This window comes from Myotis daubentonii, chromosome 7 (genome assembly GCF_963259705.1).
Source record: "Myotis daubentonii chromosome 7, mMyoDau2.1, whole genome shotgun sequence".
Taxonomy (NCBI): Eukaryota; Metazoa; Chordata; class Mammalia; order Chiroptera; family Vespertilionidae; genus Myotis; species Myotis daubentonii.
Genome location: NC_081846.1, coordinates 36078734 through 36093512, shown reverse-complemented (window position 1 = coordinate 36093512; position 14779 = coordinate 36078734). Strand labels below are relative to the sequence as shown.

General features: G+C 53.5%; 1 protein-coding gene and 1 long non-coding RNA gene across 19 annotated transcripts in view; both read left to right on the top strand.

Moving 5' to 3' along the window:
• The window catches only part of HDAC4 (histone deacetylase 4), a 239045-nt gene extending 233107 nt beyond the window's left edge, over positions 1–5938 (top strand). For all 18 annotated transcript variants that reach the window (XM_059703760.1, XM_059703772.1, XM_059703754.1 and 15 more), the window contains 3 exons: positions 215–299; positions 1244–1385; positions 1768–5938. In XM_059703760.1, coding sequence (XP_059559743.1) covers positions 215–299; positions 1244–1385; positions 1768–1807 — 267 coding nt within the window. In that variant the 3' untranslated portion in view covers positions 1808–5938. The remainder of the gene's footprint in view (positions 1–214; positions 300–1243; positions 1386–1767) is intronic.
• A 1986-nt stretch (positions 5939–7924) lies between these two features.
• Positions 7925–13913, top strand: LOC132237952 (uncharacterized). The gene is made up of 3 exons (XR_009453699.1): positions 7925–8059; positions 12461–12692; positions 13469–13913. It is a non-coding gene; the product is annotated as an uncharacterized LOC132237952 (long non-coding RNA).
• The last annotated feature ends 866 nt before the right edge of the window (positions 13914–14779 follow it).

The following is a 14779-nucleotide window of genomic DNA, read 5'->3' as shown; positions in this document are numbered from 1 at the left end:
AGCATCCCTGAGAGTTTCCTAAGAAAAGTGCCCTAAGGAAAATAAGTTTACGTTTGTAAACGTTTATGTGATAAATCCGAAGCCCACATCTGGCTATTAAAGTTACATTTCCTCGCTGTTGGCAAGTGCGCTCAAGACACAAGTGCTGGTTGTGAACAGCCCGCCCTGACGTGCACGGGGTTGTATTAACCATACAGTCACACGTCTTTTGCAGCTCGATCCTCTCCCAGAGAAGGTTTTACAGCAGAGACCCAATGCCAACGCTGTCCGGTCCATGGAGAAGGTCATTGAGATTCACAGTAAGTTGTCTGGGCCAGGTCTCCAGCTGGGAAATGTTCCTGTGGGAGGGAGAGTACAGGACTCCCGGCCCCGAGTCCCCGCCCTGGGCTCCTCATGTCACTGCCGGCTGCTTCCTGGGCCTTCAAGGCAGGCCTGGCTTTCAGCCAGATTTGATGAGCTGCTGGAGACTCTTGTTGAACCCCCATGTGCTCGCCGCAACCCACTACAATGTGTCTCAGCTCATGTCACAGAAGTGCCTGCCTCCAGGAGGCTGTGAAGTCACTTGCTCCAGGCCCCCAGCTAGCAGGGTGGGGCCAGGGCGTGAACTGTGTCCTCAGGTCTGGTCTCTTCCCTGGCCCGAGAACCCCACCCCTCCTGCAGACTCCTGCAGACTCAGTGGGGGGTGCAGGGCCCCCCTGCAAACTCTGGAGAGTGCAGGGCCCCCTATTTCCTAGCACTTCCCCTCCAACATCAGGCCCTGGGGACCCAGGGAGCTGGCACACAGCCAGGTGACTCATGCCAGCACACCTGTCTCAGGTGAGCTGGCAGTGCCCTCTCCTTGTCGCAAAGCTCAGTTTGTCCTGGGTCTTTGGGATGGCCCAAACTGTGGAGACTGTCCGTCTAGGTGGGTGGGAACCAGGGGTCTCACCTGTGTGTCCTCCACGGGTGTTGGGTCCCTCCTAGCCTTGGAGCTGAGCTATCCCCCTGCCCTGATGAGAACCCCTGGGTGCCAGAAAACACTGAGAGGCTGGGTCTGGGCCAGGCCCAGCCCTCCCTGCAGGGTCCCCTTACTCTGAGCCTCATAGGGACACCCCCATGGTCTTGGAAGGTCCAGTTGGGAGCCCCCTCCACACTGGGTGTCAGTCTTCCCATGCCCCCTCCTGCTAGAGTCAGGGATAGGGTCATGGAGAGCCTGCTGGGCCCAGACCCGTGGCGTCTGTAACCTAGCACTTCCCTCGCCCAGGCCAGTACTGGCGCTCCCTGCAGCGCCTCCCCTCCACCGTGGCCTACTCCCTGGTCGAGGCCCAGAAGCGTGAGAATGAAGAAGCCGAGACAGTCACCGCCATGGCCTCCCTGTCCGTAGGTGTGAAGCCTGCTGAGAAGAGGTGAGCCCTGCAGGGCCTGGCCTGCGGCACTGCATGGAGGGGACGAGTTCTGAAGGAGCTAGGAGTCTCAGCTCCTGCATCTGAGGCCCGAGGCTTCTCCACATGGGCCCTCAAGGGCATGGGGAGCAGGTGCCCCCATCCAACACGTCTTTCCAGTGTAGGAGGGAGCATTTATCCCTGAGCAGGTGGCCCAGTAACACCTGGTCAGGAGCCGGGAATTGAAGGTGGGAGGTGGGTGGGAGAGCAGGGGAGCAGTCCTGTCGGAGGAAGAGGGGCGGAGGACAGGCAGAGAAGGCCCTGCAGTGCTGCCTCTAACCCTCCGTCTGTCCTTTCTCTTCTCTGCTGTGTGCCTTTTTGTCCTCCCCCTGGGGCACTGCCACAGGCCTGAGGAGGAGCCCATGGAAGAGGAGCCGCCCCTGTAACCGTGCCCACGGCTGCGACTCTTGTTTGTCTGTCTGTCTTGAAGCTCCGCCAAGAAAAGTTGCTGTTTCTCTGCATCCTGCCAGGCGTTCTCTCAGAATCCGCAGGCACACCAGGGGCCCAGACCCCAGGTCTCACCGGGCAGGGCAGCCTTACACAGAACCCGGGACAGACGCCGGGAAGAGCAGACACCGACATGCAGGGCACCAGGCTCGCCCTCGGCCCCCCTGAGGAATGCCGAAGAGGGAGGAAGCCTGCGGCAACTCGTGGCAGAGTTGCCCGATTCAGTTGACATGAGGAAAAGAACATGAAAATCAAAGATCTAACAATACAAAACAAACTTGATCAAAACTGGTGCTTAAAGTTTGATGATTAATTACCCACAATTCCACAGTCTCCGTGTAAACCACTCATCTTGTAGCTTTCTTTTTAAAGAGAACGTTTTCTATCGCTCTGGCCTGCCTCTGTGAACCAGAGCGGTGTGCGGTGGGGTTTGTAGCCGGGTGGGGGACAGAGTGGATGAGCATTTAAAAAAAAAAAGTGGACAAAAATGGAAATGTGAGCCTGCAGGAGCCGGCTTTGCTTTCTCAAAGCCATCGGAAGATGCAAGTTTGTGCCTTTTTTTTATTGCTCTGATGGATTTTTGTGGCTGGGTATTCTGAAGTCTGAGGAACAATGCCTTAAGAAAAAAATAAACAGCAGGAATTGATGGGATAGTCCTGTGGCTGGTGGGGCTAGCAGTGCCCGTGGGGCAGGAGGCTGCCCCGTGCTGACCAGGGCTTTGAGAGCAGGCGCAGGCCGCGGCCGGCGGCTCCAGAGGGCTGCCAACCTGCCGCCCTCATTTTGCTTTATTGCTGTGTAAGAAAAATGGAGGTAGTTCCCAAAAAGTGGCAAATACTGTTGGGATTTTTGAAGTCCAACAAATTTTAAATGAATCCAAAGTGTTCTTTTCTCATACATCATATAACAATTGAGCATCTCCATTGGTTGTGAAGCATGTCCTAGGCACACCTTCAGTGTTACGGTTGGAATGCTTTTTATTAAAAGCAAGTAGCATGAAGTATTGCTTAAATTTTAGGTATAAATAAATATATATATATGTATAATATATATTCCACTGTATTCCAAGCTAAGAAACTTGATTCTTATGAAATCTTGATAAAATATTTATAATGCATTTATAGAAGAAATATGTATATATATACATATATATATATACATATATATATGTATATATATATATAAAATGCAGGTTGTCAAGGCCCCTGGGAACGAGCGACTTGTGAATTAGCTACCAAGGTGCTTACGGAAAGGGATCTAGTTTGAACTCATGTAGTTTGAAGTCAGATTGGATCGATTTCAGATCGCCAGCACATTCGCCACTGGCAACTACCACACGTTTGTATTTCATTTTAATTATTTTCTAACAGACCCCTCCCGTTCCACACCTCCACCCACATATGTACCTAATGAGTTTTTATAGCAAGGAATATAAATTTGCTGTTGATTTTTGTATGAATTTTTCACAAAAAGATCCTGAATAAGCATTGTTTTGTGAATTTCGCATTTTTTTCTCACCATTTAGCAGTTTTCTGAATGGTAATAATGTCTAAACCTTTTTCCTTTCTAAATTCTTCTTGTACATTTTTTTAACTTTCAACGTGTTTTTTATTGTTTTCACTTGTGTTTGTATGGTGAGCAGTTTTCTGCACACAGAACTGCTGCCATTGGAGTTTATTTTCAGAAAGAGCGTCGCCTGTGGGGTGGATCTGGGCTGTCGGTAGCGGCGGGCTGCTCCTGCCTCGCCAGTAGTATTACCGGGTGGTGTGTTTCCCTCCGTGGCAGGTGTGGAGAGGGCCACTCGTGACACTGAATGGTGACTTGCCAGACACCGCAGGCCGTCAGCTTCCTGAAACTCTCATTTAAACTTCTCTGACCACATCGTCAGACTAGCTTCAGTTTTCCAAAGACCTTTTAAGCATGTCAGCAATGCATGGCCCGGCACCAGCCCAGGTTTTTCCGCTGCAGCCACATGGCCTGGCCCTTGCTGCCTGGTGAGCTGTGGGGACACCAGACTCCTGAGCAGCACAGCCAGCCTTTGCTCCTTTTCTCTGACAGAAATGGAACGTCACTTTTTACTGGTAACTTATTTTCAGAACTTGAAGCCACCACTTTCATTCCCAAGTGTGTATTGAGTTCAGACTCGTGGGGGAAAGTGCAGACACAGCGTGCCCACAGGAGGGAACCCCAGCCAAGTCTCTGAGTTTGGGGACATTTACAGGGTAGCTTCTGAGAGAGCCACTGACACAGCCGGGTGTTGACCAAAGGAATCCAAATTCTTGGATTGGCTTGGTCATGGGGATGCTGTTGGTCAGAAATAGGACAGTGGGTTGAGGCAGGACAGGAAGGTCTTGGGGTACGTTTGACGCTTCTCCCTGCTGGCCACTCTGCCCTGCGGCCCACTTGGCAGGAGGAGCTCAGGTGGGATCAGTGCCATCCTTCCCGGCGTGGCGCAGAGCAGTGCAGGGCCCCGCTGGTGGCTCTCGGCCTTCTCGGCTCCCTTCTCAAGATCCTCCGGGGACCCTGCTGCCTGCTCTGCCAGCCCTGGCTCTCGGAAGGAATGCATCATCTGACCTTTTTACAGATGATCAGACGGCCCGGACCTCTTGGTGGCCACATTCTCCCTGGGGGTTTACTTCCGCTCACAGAGGCACCCCTGCAGACAGGCCCGGCAGGGAGCCTGTTTCGCTTGTCAGCTCACTCCAGCTTCACAGACGTGCAGAAAGCAGAGCCATGTAGCCTTTCTTTTCTGTGAAGACACTCAGCCCCTCTCCACGGCCACCGTCCAGGGCAGATGGCGGAGGGCTTGCCAAGTGTGGGCAGGACCCTGCGTGAAGGGGGGCCCCTCAGCCCTCCCTCTTTGGTCCTTGGACCTTAGCCTTTTCTTCCTTTGCAAAGTCCTTGGGGCACAGGCCGGGGTCAGCAAGTGAGCACTTTATAGCCCTTCACCGGAAACTGCTGCCGCAGGGCCCGGTGTCACCCAGCCCTTTCAGTTTTCCGGCCACGACGCGTCTGAGCCCCACCAGCAGGCGGCCATCCGGGACTGTACCCGGCTTCCAAAGGGCCTCTTTGTCAAGGTGTTTCAGTTTTTCTTTCTTTTAAAAGTCTGTTTCCAGAGGAAGGACCCTTTGTGTCGGTCTGACACTGTGAGCCTGGGTGGCCAGCCTCAGAGTCGGTTGTTTTCAATTTCCCATCGGAACATTCCTCCTTTCCTGGTCACAGCCATGTGCTCATTCCATTCTTTTTGTAGACTTTTGGGCCCACGTGTTTTATGGGCATTGATACATATATAAATATATATATAAATATATATGAGTATATTTTTTTAAGTTTCCTACACCCGGAGGTTGCATGACTGTACGGCCGGCATGTCTTTATATTGTACACAGATTTGCACGCCGAACTCGGCAGCTTGGGGGAGAAGAAAAATGCCTTTGTGTCCCCCTCTCGTGACATTTGCTGACTCAAAAGATGGAGATTTTTCTGTAACGTAACAAACCCTTGGAGGAGAGGGGGGAACGTTTGCGTCTTATTGAACTTATTCTTAAGAAATTGTACTTTTTATTGTAAGAGAAATAAAAAGGACTACTTAAACATTTGTCATATTAAGAAACAAAGTTTATCTAACACTTGTGACATACCAATAATAGAGTTTATTGTATTTATGTGGGAACAGTGTTCTAGGGGAACTGCGCGGAGTTCAAGTGAACTGCCTGTCTCTTCATTTGATTTGGAGGAGTTTTGTTTTGTTTTGTTTCCTTTATCTTCTCGGGCGGGGGGGTGAGGTGAGCACTGCCCCCCCCCCCCCCGGCCCCATGGCCGTTCGCGCCGATGGAGAACCGGTGGGCCAGAGCGCCCTTTCCGCACAGCGCGTTGGCTTTTTATTCCTTTTAGATGGTGTATGGCTAAGATTTCACTTTCCGCCGTCGTGAGCTGTGCGAGCACTGTGGTTTCAGGTTCTACTTTGTACCGACAGGAACCCATTTCTTCCTTGTAACGAAGCCGAGCTGGTTCCTCGCTCAGCTCGCTTTGTCTCTGACATGATTAAACGTCTCCTATGGAAAGAAACGAAAGTGACGCTTCTGTTTGTTTCTTGGTGTGTGTGCTCCATGCTGGAGGCTCTTTTCCCATTTCTGAGAATGACACACATAGAACACACACATAAGCGGGGCTGACCCAGTTCACCGGGAGCTCAGCACAGGCCTGGTGTCCGCACCACCACCTCCACCTGACGCCTGTGCCTGCTGGGAGCGGCCGCCTGCTTCCTCTGTAACTTCAACAGTTGTCCGGTTGTCTGGACCTCCCAGGGGGTCTTTCCTTCGCTCAGTGGGGTCGGAAGTGTTCTCATTTTGTTCTGTTGGGTGGATCTGCATCGGCTGACAATGTCCTGAAGGCCGACCCCACCTCCACTTCCCCTGGTGCCCAGTTCTTGTACCTCGTCATACAACTTGTTACTCTTGTGGTGTCAATAAAGACCGTGCATTGCCCTCTCACCTCTGGTTTCTGCCTTTGTGCTCTTGTCCTTGCTGGCTCGTGGGCCAGGACCCGCGGGGCTGGCCCGCCTGCACTCAGCCTGGGGTGGGGAGTACCTGTAGTCCTTGCAGTGTTCTCTCTCCAAACTTTGGGGAGGTGAGCTGGACATGATCTCAGAGGAAGACAAGGCCAAAGAGCCTAGGCTCGGCCCTTTCCCCCAGCTGGGCACATGCCCCCCACCTCCCCCCCACCCCCACAATCTGCAAACTCCCAACCACAACCTCTGTCGAGCAACACACTGCCACCCCCAGACCATGCCACCATCCTCCTTGGCTGCCCAGCCCTGGGACTACCTACTGGGGTGACAGATGGGTAAAGGCAGCCTCCTGGGCCGCCGCATGTGGTTCTAGCCCACTCCTGGGGCCTGTCCAAGGTGCTGCCGCCCACTGCACAGCCACTGTCCCTCTACCAAGTCCGGTTCTTTCTCCTTTCACAGCTGCCACCCAAGGTACTCGAACATTCTGCATACAATACCCCCCCCAAGTTTGCTCCCTGGGACCCCCCTCCTAGAATGGGCCACAGAATGAGGTATGTGGAGCATAGCCACCCACGCTGACAGCACAGCTGCCAAGCCGCAGCCTGGAGAACAGGAGTGCTTGGAGTCGGACACGGGGCTGGGGGCCTGGAGCTGGGGGCTGGGGGTGGTTACATGTTCTCCCTGCCAAACGGGATGGCAGCTGTTGAGAGGCTACAATATACCGAGGGCCTCTTCAGGCTTAAGGTGGATGTTTATGAGAATGTATTTATCAATTTACCCCAAACGAGAGGATCTTATTCTTACAGTTCTCATTTCTGAAAACGACTACAAGTATTTCCAGCTCTCGGGCCAGGAGGCTCCTGAGGGCTGCTTCAGGTTTATTAAAATCGAGGTTTACGTGAAACATCTTTTGGGTCATTTGATCTCAAAGTGATTTTTTAATGTATATTACAAAGTGTTGATACTTTCCTACCTTGAGAGTATGAAATACCACAACCACACTGCAGAGAGAACTCCCCCGCCGCTGGGAGGAACCTGCCCCGAAAGTGGTATGTGCACCTCTTGTCCATGTTTCTGCATTTGTGCCACTGCTTCTATAAAAGTAAATCTTGGCCCAGCCGGTGTGGCCCAGTGGTAGAGGGTCGACGTATGAACCAAGAAGTCACTGTTCGATTTCTGGTCAGGGCACATGCCCGAGTTGTGGGCTCCATCCCCAGTGCAGGAGGCAGCCGATCAATGGTTCTCTCTCATCACTGATGTTTCTTTCTCTCCCTCTCCCTTCCTCTCTCAAACCAATAAATACATATATTTTAAAGTAAATCTTGGTGTTTCTAATGTATATATTTATGGTACATGGCGATGTACTGTAAGTAACGTTTTGCTCTCACCGTCTTCTCTGAAGCGTGTCACTGAGATCCGTCCACATGGACGGTCACCCACTGAGTTATTCATTGGACGTGCTGTGTGCCGTGTCGTTGCTGACTCTGCACAGCCGACACCCATCCCTCTGGATAGATGTGCAAGCTGTTGCCCATTTTTCTCCCCTGATAGCACTGAAGCGAGCACCCGTGTGTCCTTGCACCCGTGGCGGGGTCTGAGCGGAGTTGCTGGTCAACTGGTGTCAGCGCTGTGAGAACGGTTGCTCCCCGCGTCTGTGCGTTTCCACACGCAGGGCACTGACTGGGTAAGGCGTTTCCCACAGCAGCAGCAGCACTTGCTGCCCTGCTTTCTCATGGCAGCCGCCCTGATGAGTGGGGTCTCCTGTTTCCACTTGCATGCTCACTGCTTACCTCTATTGCTGTGTACAGGCGACCCCTCACTTCGCAGCTTTGCAGACGTTTCCATGGTAGATGCCTGTGGCTCAGGGTCTATCTCAGGTTCCAGCACTTCTGAGGACACACCCTGCTGTGGGAGCCCTTCCCCTTGCTTCCCTCTCACTATGGACTGCTCCGAAGGCCCCTCCACACACACGCACACACACTGGGCAGCTGGCACTCCCAAGCAAGTCATGCAGGGACACCTAAGAGACAGCACCCCAAGACACAGAGCCACGGTCCTCTCATTCCTGGTCGTGGAAGCGATGCACCCTCACTTCTGCCACATTCTGTAGCTTAGAAGCCAGAAGAGGCCAGTGCAGACTCCAGGGGAGAAGATTGCAAGGAGCACATGCACGAGGGGCAGAGACCTTGGAGACGGTCATAGAAGCTGCCCGAACCACCTCCCTCCCCTCCCCTCACTTCACCTTCTCAAAACTCTCCTCCCCTCCCCTCCCCTCCCCTCACCTCACCTCAGTTCACCACCTCACATGAGGTTGACCACCTTCTCATGGGCATGTTGCTCTGGTTCATCTGCAGATCCTGCTGGCTTCTCTATTCATAATTCATCAGCCCCCTCTCCTGGCCCCGCACCCTCTCTCATCTGGACCCTTCACCCTCTTCTGCCTTTCACCCCTCTGGTTTCAGCATGGGAGCTGGAATGATCCTGTCGCTGTGCACGCCCCTGACTCTCTCTTGCTGACATGACACTCATCCTGCCAGCTTATCTGCTGCATCAACTAGCATCCAGGTCTGAGACTGTGAGGTTCACTCCTACTCTCCCAGAGACTAAAACCTCTGGCTGGTTTTGCTCAGTGGATAGTGTCAGCCTGCGGACAGGTTCGAGTCTGGTCAGGGCACATGCCTGGGTTGTGGCTTGATCCCAAGTAGGGGGCATGCAGGAGGCAGCTAATCAGTGATTCTCTCTTGTCATTGATGTTTCTCTCTACCTCTCCCTTCCTCTCTGAAATCAATAAAAAAACAATATTAAACATTTTAAAAAGAAATAAGTAAATACCTAAGAGATCTGTAATCACCTGGCTGAGTGACAGGCCCCGTCTTGGCCCCTTTGCCTGTTTGGCTGTCGGAGTTAGGAAGTCGAGAGTTTTAAAATACATGTGGTGCTAATCCTTACCTGTTTTAAGCTTCAAATGTCTTCTAGTCTTTAGATTTTCCCTCTTTTTGTTTTTTCTTGCAATGGAAAAAGTTAAACATAAAAGAAGCAATAGAAATAACACCACAAAGAAAGATCATTGGTGAATGACTTAATGAAATATTAAAACTTCCAAACTAATTACACTGACCTTACCAAGCAGACCAAGAAGCCAGCCCAGGAGGGAGCCAGCCCTTACAGCCCACACAAAGCTCATGCAAATGTTTAAGGTCATGAACAGACAAGTCACAGATGATACAATCTAACTAATAATAGGATAACATGCAAATTGGTTGGGATGCTGTCACATAACAACCAATCAGCAGACTGTCCCCACCCTCTGTGCCAGCCCGGAGAGATGAGGCTCGTGTTCCCTCCCCCTCTAATTAATTCCCTTTTAATGTGCACAGATGTTGTGCACTGGGCCACTAGTCTATAATAATAAAAGCGTAATATGCTAATTAGACTGGACAGCTGAATGACCTTCCGGATGTCCTTCCAGACAAAGCTGCGCAGCGGGGGCTGAGGCAGAGGCAGTTAGGGATGATCAGGCAGGCAGGTGAGCAGTTAGGGGCAATCGGGTAGGCAGGCCAGCGGTTAGGGGCGATCAGGCAGGCAGGCAGAGTGGTTCGGGGTGATCAGGCAAGCAGGCGAGTGGTTAGAGGCGATCAGGCAGGCAGGTAGAGTGGTTAGGGGCAATCAGGCAGGCAGGCGAGCATTTAGGAGCCAGCGGTCCCAGATTGCAAGAGGGATGTCCTGGATTGTGAGAGAGTGCAGGATTGGCTGAGGGGACCCCCCCCCCCCTGCACGAATTTTGTGCACTGAGCCTCTAGTTGTTCAATAAACCTGGAGAAAACTAGAAGGCTTGTGGGCCATCTGACACATCCCCGAGGGAGAAGCACTGTTCAGGACCTGCATATGTGTAAATGGTTCGGCCTGCCACTGCTAGGGAGTGTGCGCACATGTAGGTGGGACGGTCCTGGTCAGAGACAGACGTGGGACAAGGTGTTAAGAACCTGACAGATGACTGTGCCTCAATCTGGTAGCTTCCCTTCTGGGAATCCGTCCCAAGGACATAAATCCAATGACAGGAAACAGTTTCTGCACAGAGATGCTCATTGCAGCAGCATTTAATGCGAACTTGGAAACACCTGGAAATAGCTATTGGGAGCTGGTGGGTGCCCAGTGCTCAGTGCCTGGCAGCTGCATTAGGCCGGGGGGGGAGAGGGGGGCCACTGTCACCAGCTGGCGCTGTGTGTACTGGGAGACATCGTGTGCAAGGTGAACAGAACTCAAAGCCCTGCCTTTGAAGATCCCCGAGGAGGAAAGGGGTGGAGTTGCCTTGAAGTAATGCAGGTGGACAATGGTTTCTCCTTGACGGAGGGTGTGTGCGTTACCCTGACGACATCACATTTACACTAGGAAGACGCCCTTTCCCAACTCCGCCCACAGAGCGGTCTCCTCAAGGAATCCTGTAGCTGTTCCAAAGGGAAGTGTGGAATGTTGGGTATTCTCTAGCCCCGTCTGACCCCCAGAACCAGAAGGGCATCCTGTCCCACTGTCCTGAGGGGCCAGGGTGGGGACATCTGCCTGGCAGAGCCACTATGGGGGCGCCCTCAGCTTCCCAGGCCAAGGTTTGGGGTGATGCACCTGACCACCGTGCAGGACTGGTGTGAGGGCACCTAAGCTGAGGGCCCGAGCACGGGGTGGGCTCCCGGCCATGGTGGCGTTTATCACTATGGTCATTACCCTATCGTATGTTCTGTTCTGCAGCAGAACATCATTGTTAGTAAGATGCTCAGTGTGGTTAGATGAGCTCAAAGCAGTTCCTGGGGGCAGGGGCACCGTGAACGCTGGGCCACCCAGAACCCCTGCAGGACGGAGGGGCTCAGTCCCTATTCCCCCGGCGGCCCTCACGTTGAGGGGGCTGTGATGTGATCGATGGCAGCCAGAGAGGACCAGGAACAGGGCAGCAGAGGAGAAGCCAGGAGCCAGGTGGTCCCAGCCCCTTCCTCGTGGCGGGGTCCCTGCTGGTGCCCAGGGTCCCTGCTCCTGGGTGCTGTGAGCCCCTGCTGTGTGCCCAGAAGGGAACCCTGTCCTGGAGCAGCCTGGATGCTGGGCAGAGGCCAGACCCGGGCTGTGAGTTCACCAAGGATGTGCATGGCCAGCCTACAGGGTCTGTCCCATCAGGAGAAGACAGGGACCCCAGGAACAGGAGCACATGACCCACCCAGGGCCCATGTGAGGCCCTGCAGAAACCCGTGATGCAGGTTTAGGGGAACAGTGCTTCCCATATTCTGTGTCTGAAATGTTCAGGCCACGTGGCAGAGGGGCCTGAGCCTGCATGCGGGTCCTGCCCTGGCAGGTCTGTGTCTGGGTGACTGGGCTCCAGTCTCTGCTGCCTCCCCTGGCTTTGGGGACCGTGGGAAGCCACAGCGCCTCCCTGGACTGGGCTCTGCTAATGCCCAGTTCCAGTCTAACCCCCATAAACGCTGGCTTGGGGACAAGGCCTCCGGGGAGTGCAGATTAATGTCATCGGCTCCAGGCAGTTTTTTATAATTAAATATATCCAGTTCCTTTGACCAGGTGTGAAAACACTTTCATATGTTGTTAACGTGATCTGATGGACTCAAAAATTCACTGCCAGGAGCCGGGGGTGAGGGGGTGGGGGGGTGGGGGGGTGGGGGGGTGGGGGGAGGGGGGTGGTTTGCTCCAGGCTTCTCGGCCTGGGGGTGGGAGTCATGGGACCCTCCCTGCCCTCAACAGGGACAAGGGAGGCTGGACACTCTGGACTCCCCAGGCTTTCTGAAGTTTGGGGAGACTTCATCCGCCAGCAGGTGCCACAGGGAAGACGGGTGCAGTGTTTGGGGGTAGTGGGGACAGCAGGGGCTGGGCGGGAGCGTGGGCTCTGGCTTCCTGAGGAGGCTGGTGCGATCCTGTCACCCCCTGCTGGTGATTCCAGTAGCATTCAGCTGCCCACCCCTCACCGTTGGCCCCCACCCACCTCTCAGTCCCCAAGCCCTGACCCTGATTAGAAGAGGATGGAGGTCAAACCATCCCCCACCATCGCAAAGCAACCTTCGGGTGCTTTCTTTGAGTTCTGAGTCCTTTCCTGCAGGACGCCGCGTGGAGCCCACCGCCTCTGGGAGCAGCATTGACTTCTGGGCAATGAGGACGCCTGGGGGGCTCTGGACTGAAGGTGCCCCTGGACCCAGCAGTGGCTCTTCTCTTGGTGGCCCCGCAGCTCAACACTCACCTCTCATTCACTCGGTGTGGCTTTGCCGGGTGCTGGGCACTGTCTGGATGGACAGGAGAGACTGATGGAGGGGCCCACACTCTGGTGGTGGAAGGTGAGACGTGCTAGAGAGAAAGCAGAGCAGAGCTGGGGCCCGGGGGCCGCAGGACAGCAAGGAGGCAGGAGCCACCCTGGGCCAGTGCGAGGCGGGCAGAAGGAGCACCGGGCCGCCGTGGCAGCGGCCGGTGAGGTCGGTGAGGTCAGCACAGAGTGAGCTCCGGGACCACAGGTCCCCAGGGCCCCTTCCTGGAAGGTGAGCACCCGCGCCTCAGTCCCTAAACAGCGTGGTCCTCGCTCTCCCTGGCGCTTGGCCGACCCCGGGGCCTTCACTCGGTCAGGGCCCTGTGCTTGCAGTGCCTCAGCCTGAGACTGTGATAAGCTCTGATTCCCTGGGGATAATGATGTTCCCGGGGCTACAGTTATGCTTAGATATTTGACTCAATTAAAACTGCCAGCAGTCTTGAGAAGCAGGCGTCATTCTTTGCAGAATAAGCCGGGGCTCCCAGAGGTTAAGACCCTCAGTCACAGGCTGTCCCTAGTCCCAAAGCTGCCGGCTACGCCCATGGCCCCCAGCGGGATCACCTCTTGGATAGTTGCACCTCATTCTCTGCAACTTTCCAGCCAGAAGACTTTAAGATTGCTCAAGGCCTTTCACAGGCTTTGGGGGGAGGAGGGGGTCCTGGCCTTTAAATGCAGGACTTTCCACCCGTGCCTCCCAGACAGTGAGGGCCGGCCAACCTTTGTGCAGTGGAGAGGCTCGCGGGGAGAGGGGGACATAGCAACAGCTGATAACTCTGCCAGACCCTTTCCACGTGTTTTCTTCCACTGCAGGTCCTCTTTCCAAAGGCCACGTGCTGAGCTGAGCGGCGGCGAGCCAGAGGACGTGCCCGTGGAGGTGGAAGGCGCTCTGTCCCTCCATGGCTGCAGGTGTTGCAATAGCATCCCCCTCCTTCCAAAACTTGGCAAAAGTCTCGAGGAGCAAACCAGCCACATATTTGCCGCTGCTCCTTCCTGAAGCTGGACTTTGTTTCTTCAGAAACACCGCGTCCTGCCTGCCTCTTAGACACGCCTGGACCTCCCGCAGTCTCTGCACGTGGCCTACCGGCCATGGGGGACGCTGCCTTGCTGTCTGGGTTCCCGGCATTTTAACCTCGTTGCGCCAGCTCCACGCAGCTGCGAAGGCTTTTCCGCTTCCCCTCCCAGAGACACCGCTTTGTGTACCTGGTTCAGGTCTGTCTGGAGAGATTCCCATCAGTGTGTGTGTGCGTGTGTGTGCGTGTGCGCGCCGTTTTGTGTTCGGTTTATCTGAATCAACATTACTTCCTATACTCGCTTCCGTTTACCAACATGATCGGCATATTGCTGGTATTTTCTCTCCTGTTTTAACTGGAAGCACATATGAATAAGTATTAATAGGTAAATGTCCTGGTTTGTGGGAAGAGTGTTTATAATTTAAAGCAGCTAATACATGAGTTCAGCAAGGGGACTGGGCAACAACAGATCAACATACAAAGGTCATTTGTATTTCTAGAAACTAGTAACAAACAGAAAACAACTCTATTCACAATGGCATCAAAACAGAGAGAGACACTTAAGAATAAACCCAGCGAAGGAAGTGCAGCATTTTTACATTAAAAGCTAAAACACTGCTGAGAGGAAGCAGGGAGACGTGAACCTGGAGAGACACCCATGATGAAGGACTGGCAGACTCAAGACTACTTCTCCCCAAAGTGGTTTGTAGAGTCAGCAAAACCCTAGAAAGATCTCAGGATTTTTTGGGGGGGGGTGAGGAGGTGGGCCGGGGTGGGGGTAAGAATTGGCAAACTGACCATAAAATTTACTTGGAAATGCAAAGGACTCACAATATCAAAAACAATTGTGAAAAATAACAAAATTGGAGCATTTATACCATCAGAGTTTGAAACTTGTTCTAAAGCTGCAGTAATCATGGCTATTAGCACAGGGAAGACATATAGATTAATGGACTAAAAATTAAAGTTCATAAACAAATGCTTGCATTTATGGTCACCTGATTTTCAACTAAGCTGCCCAGGAAAACCAACAGGTGAAGGGTCCTTTCAACCAATGGTGCTGGGCACACAGCCACCACAGGCAAGAAGATGAATTAGACCCTCGCCTTGC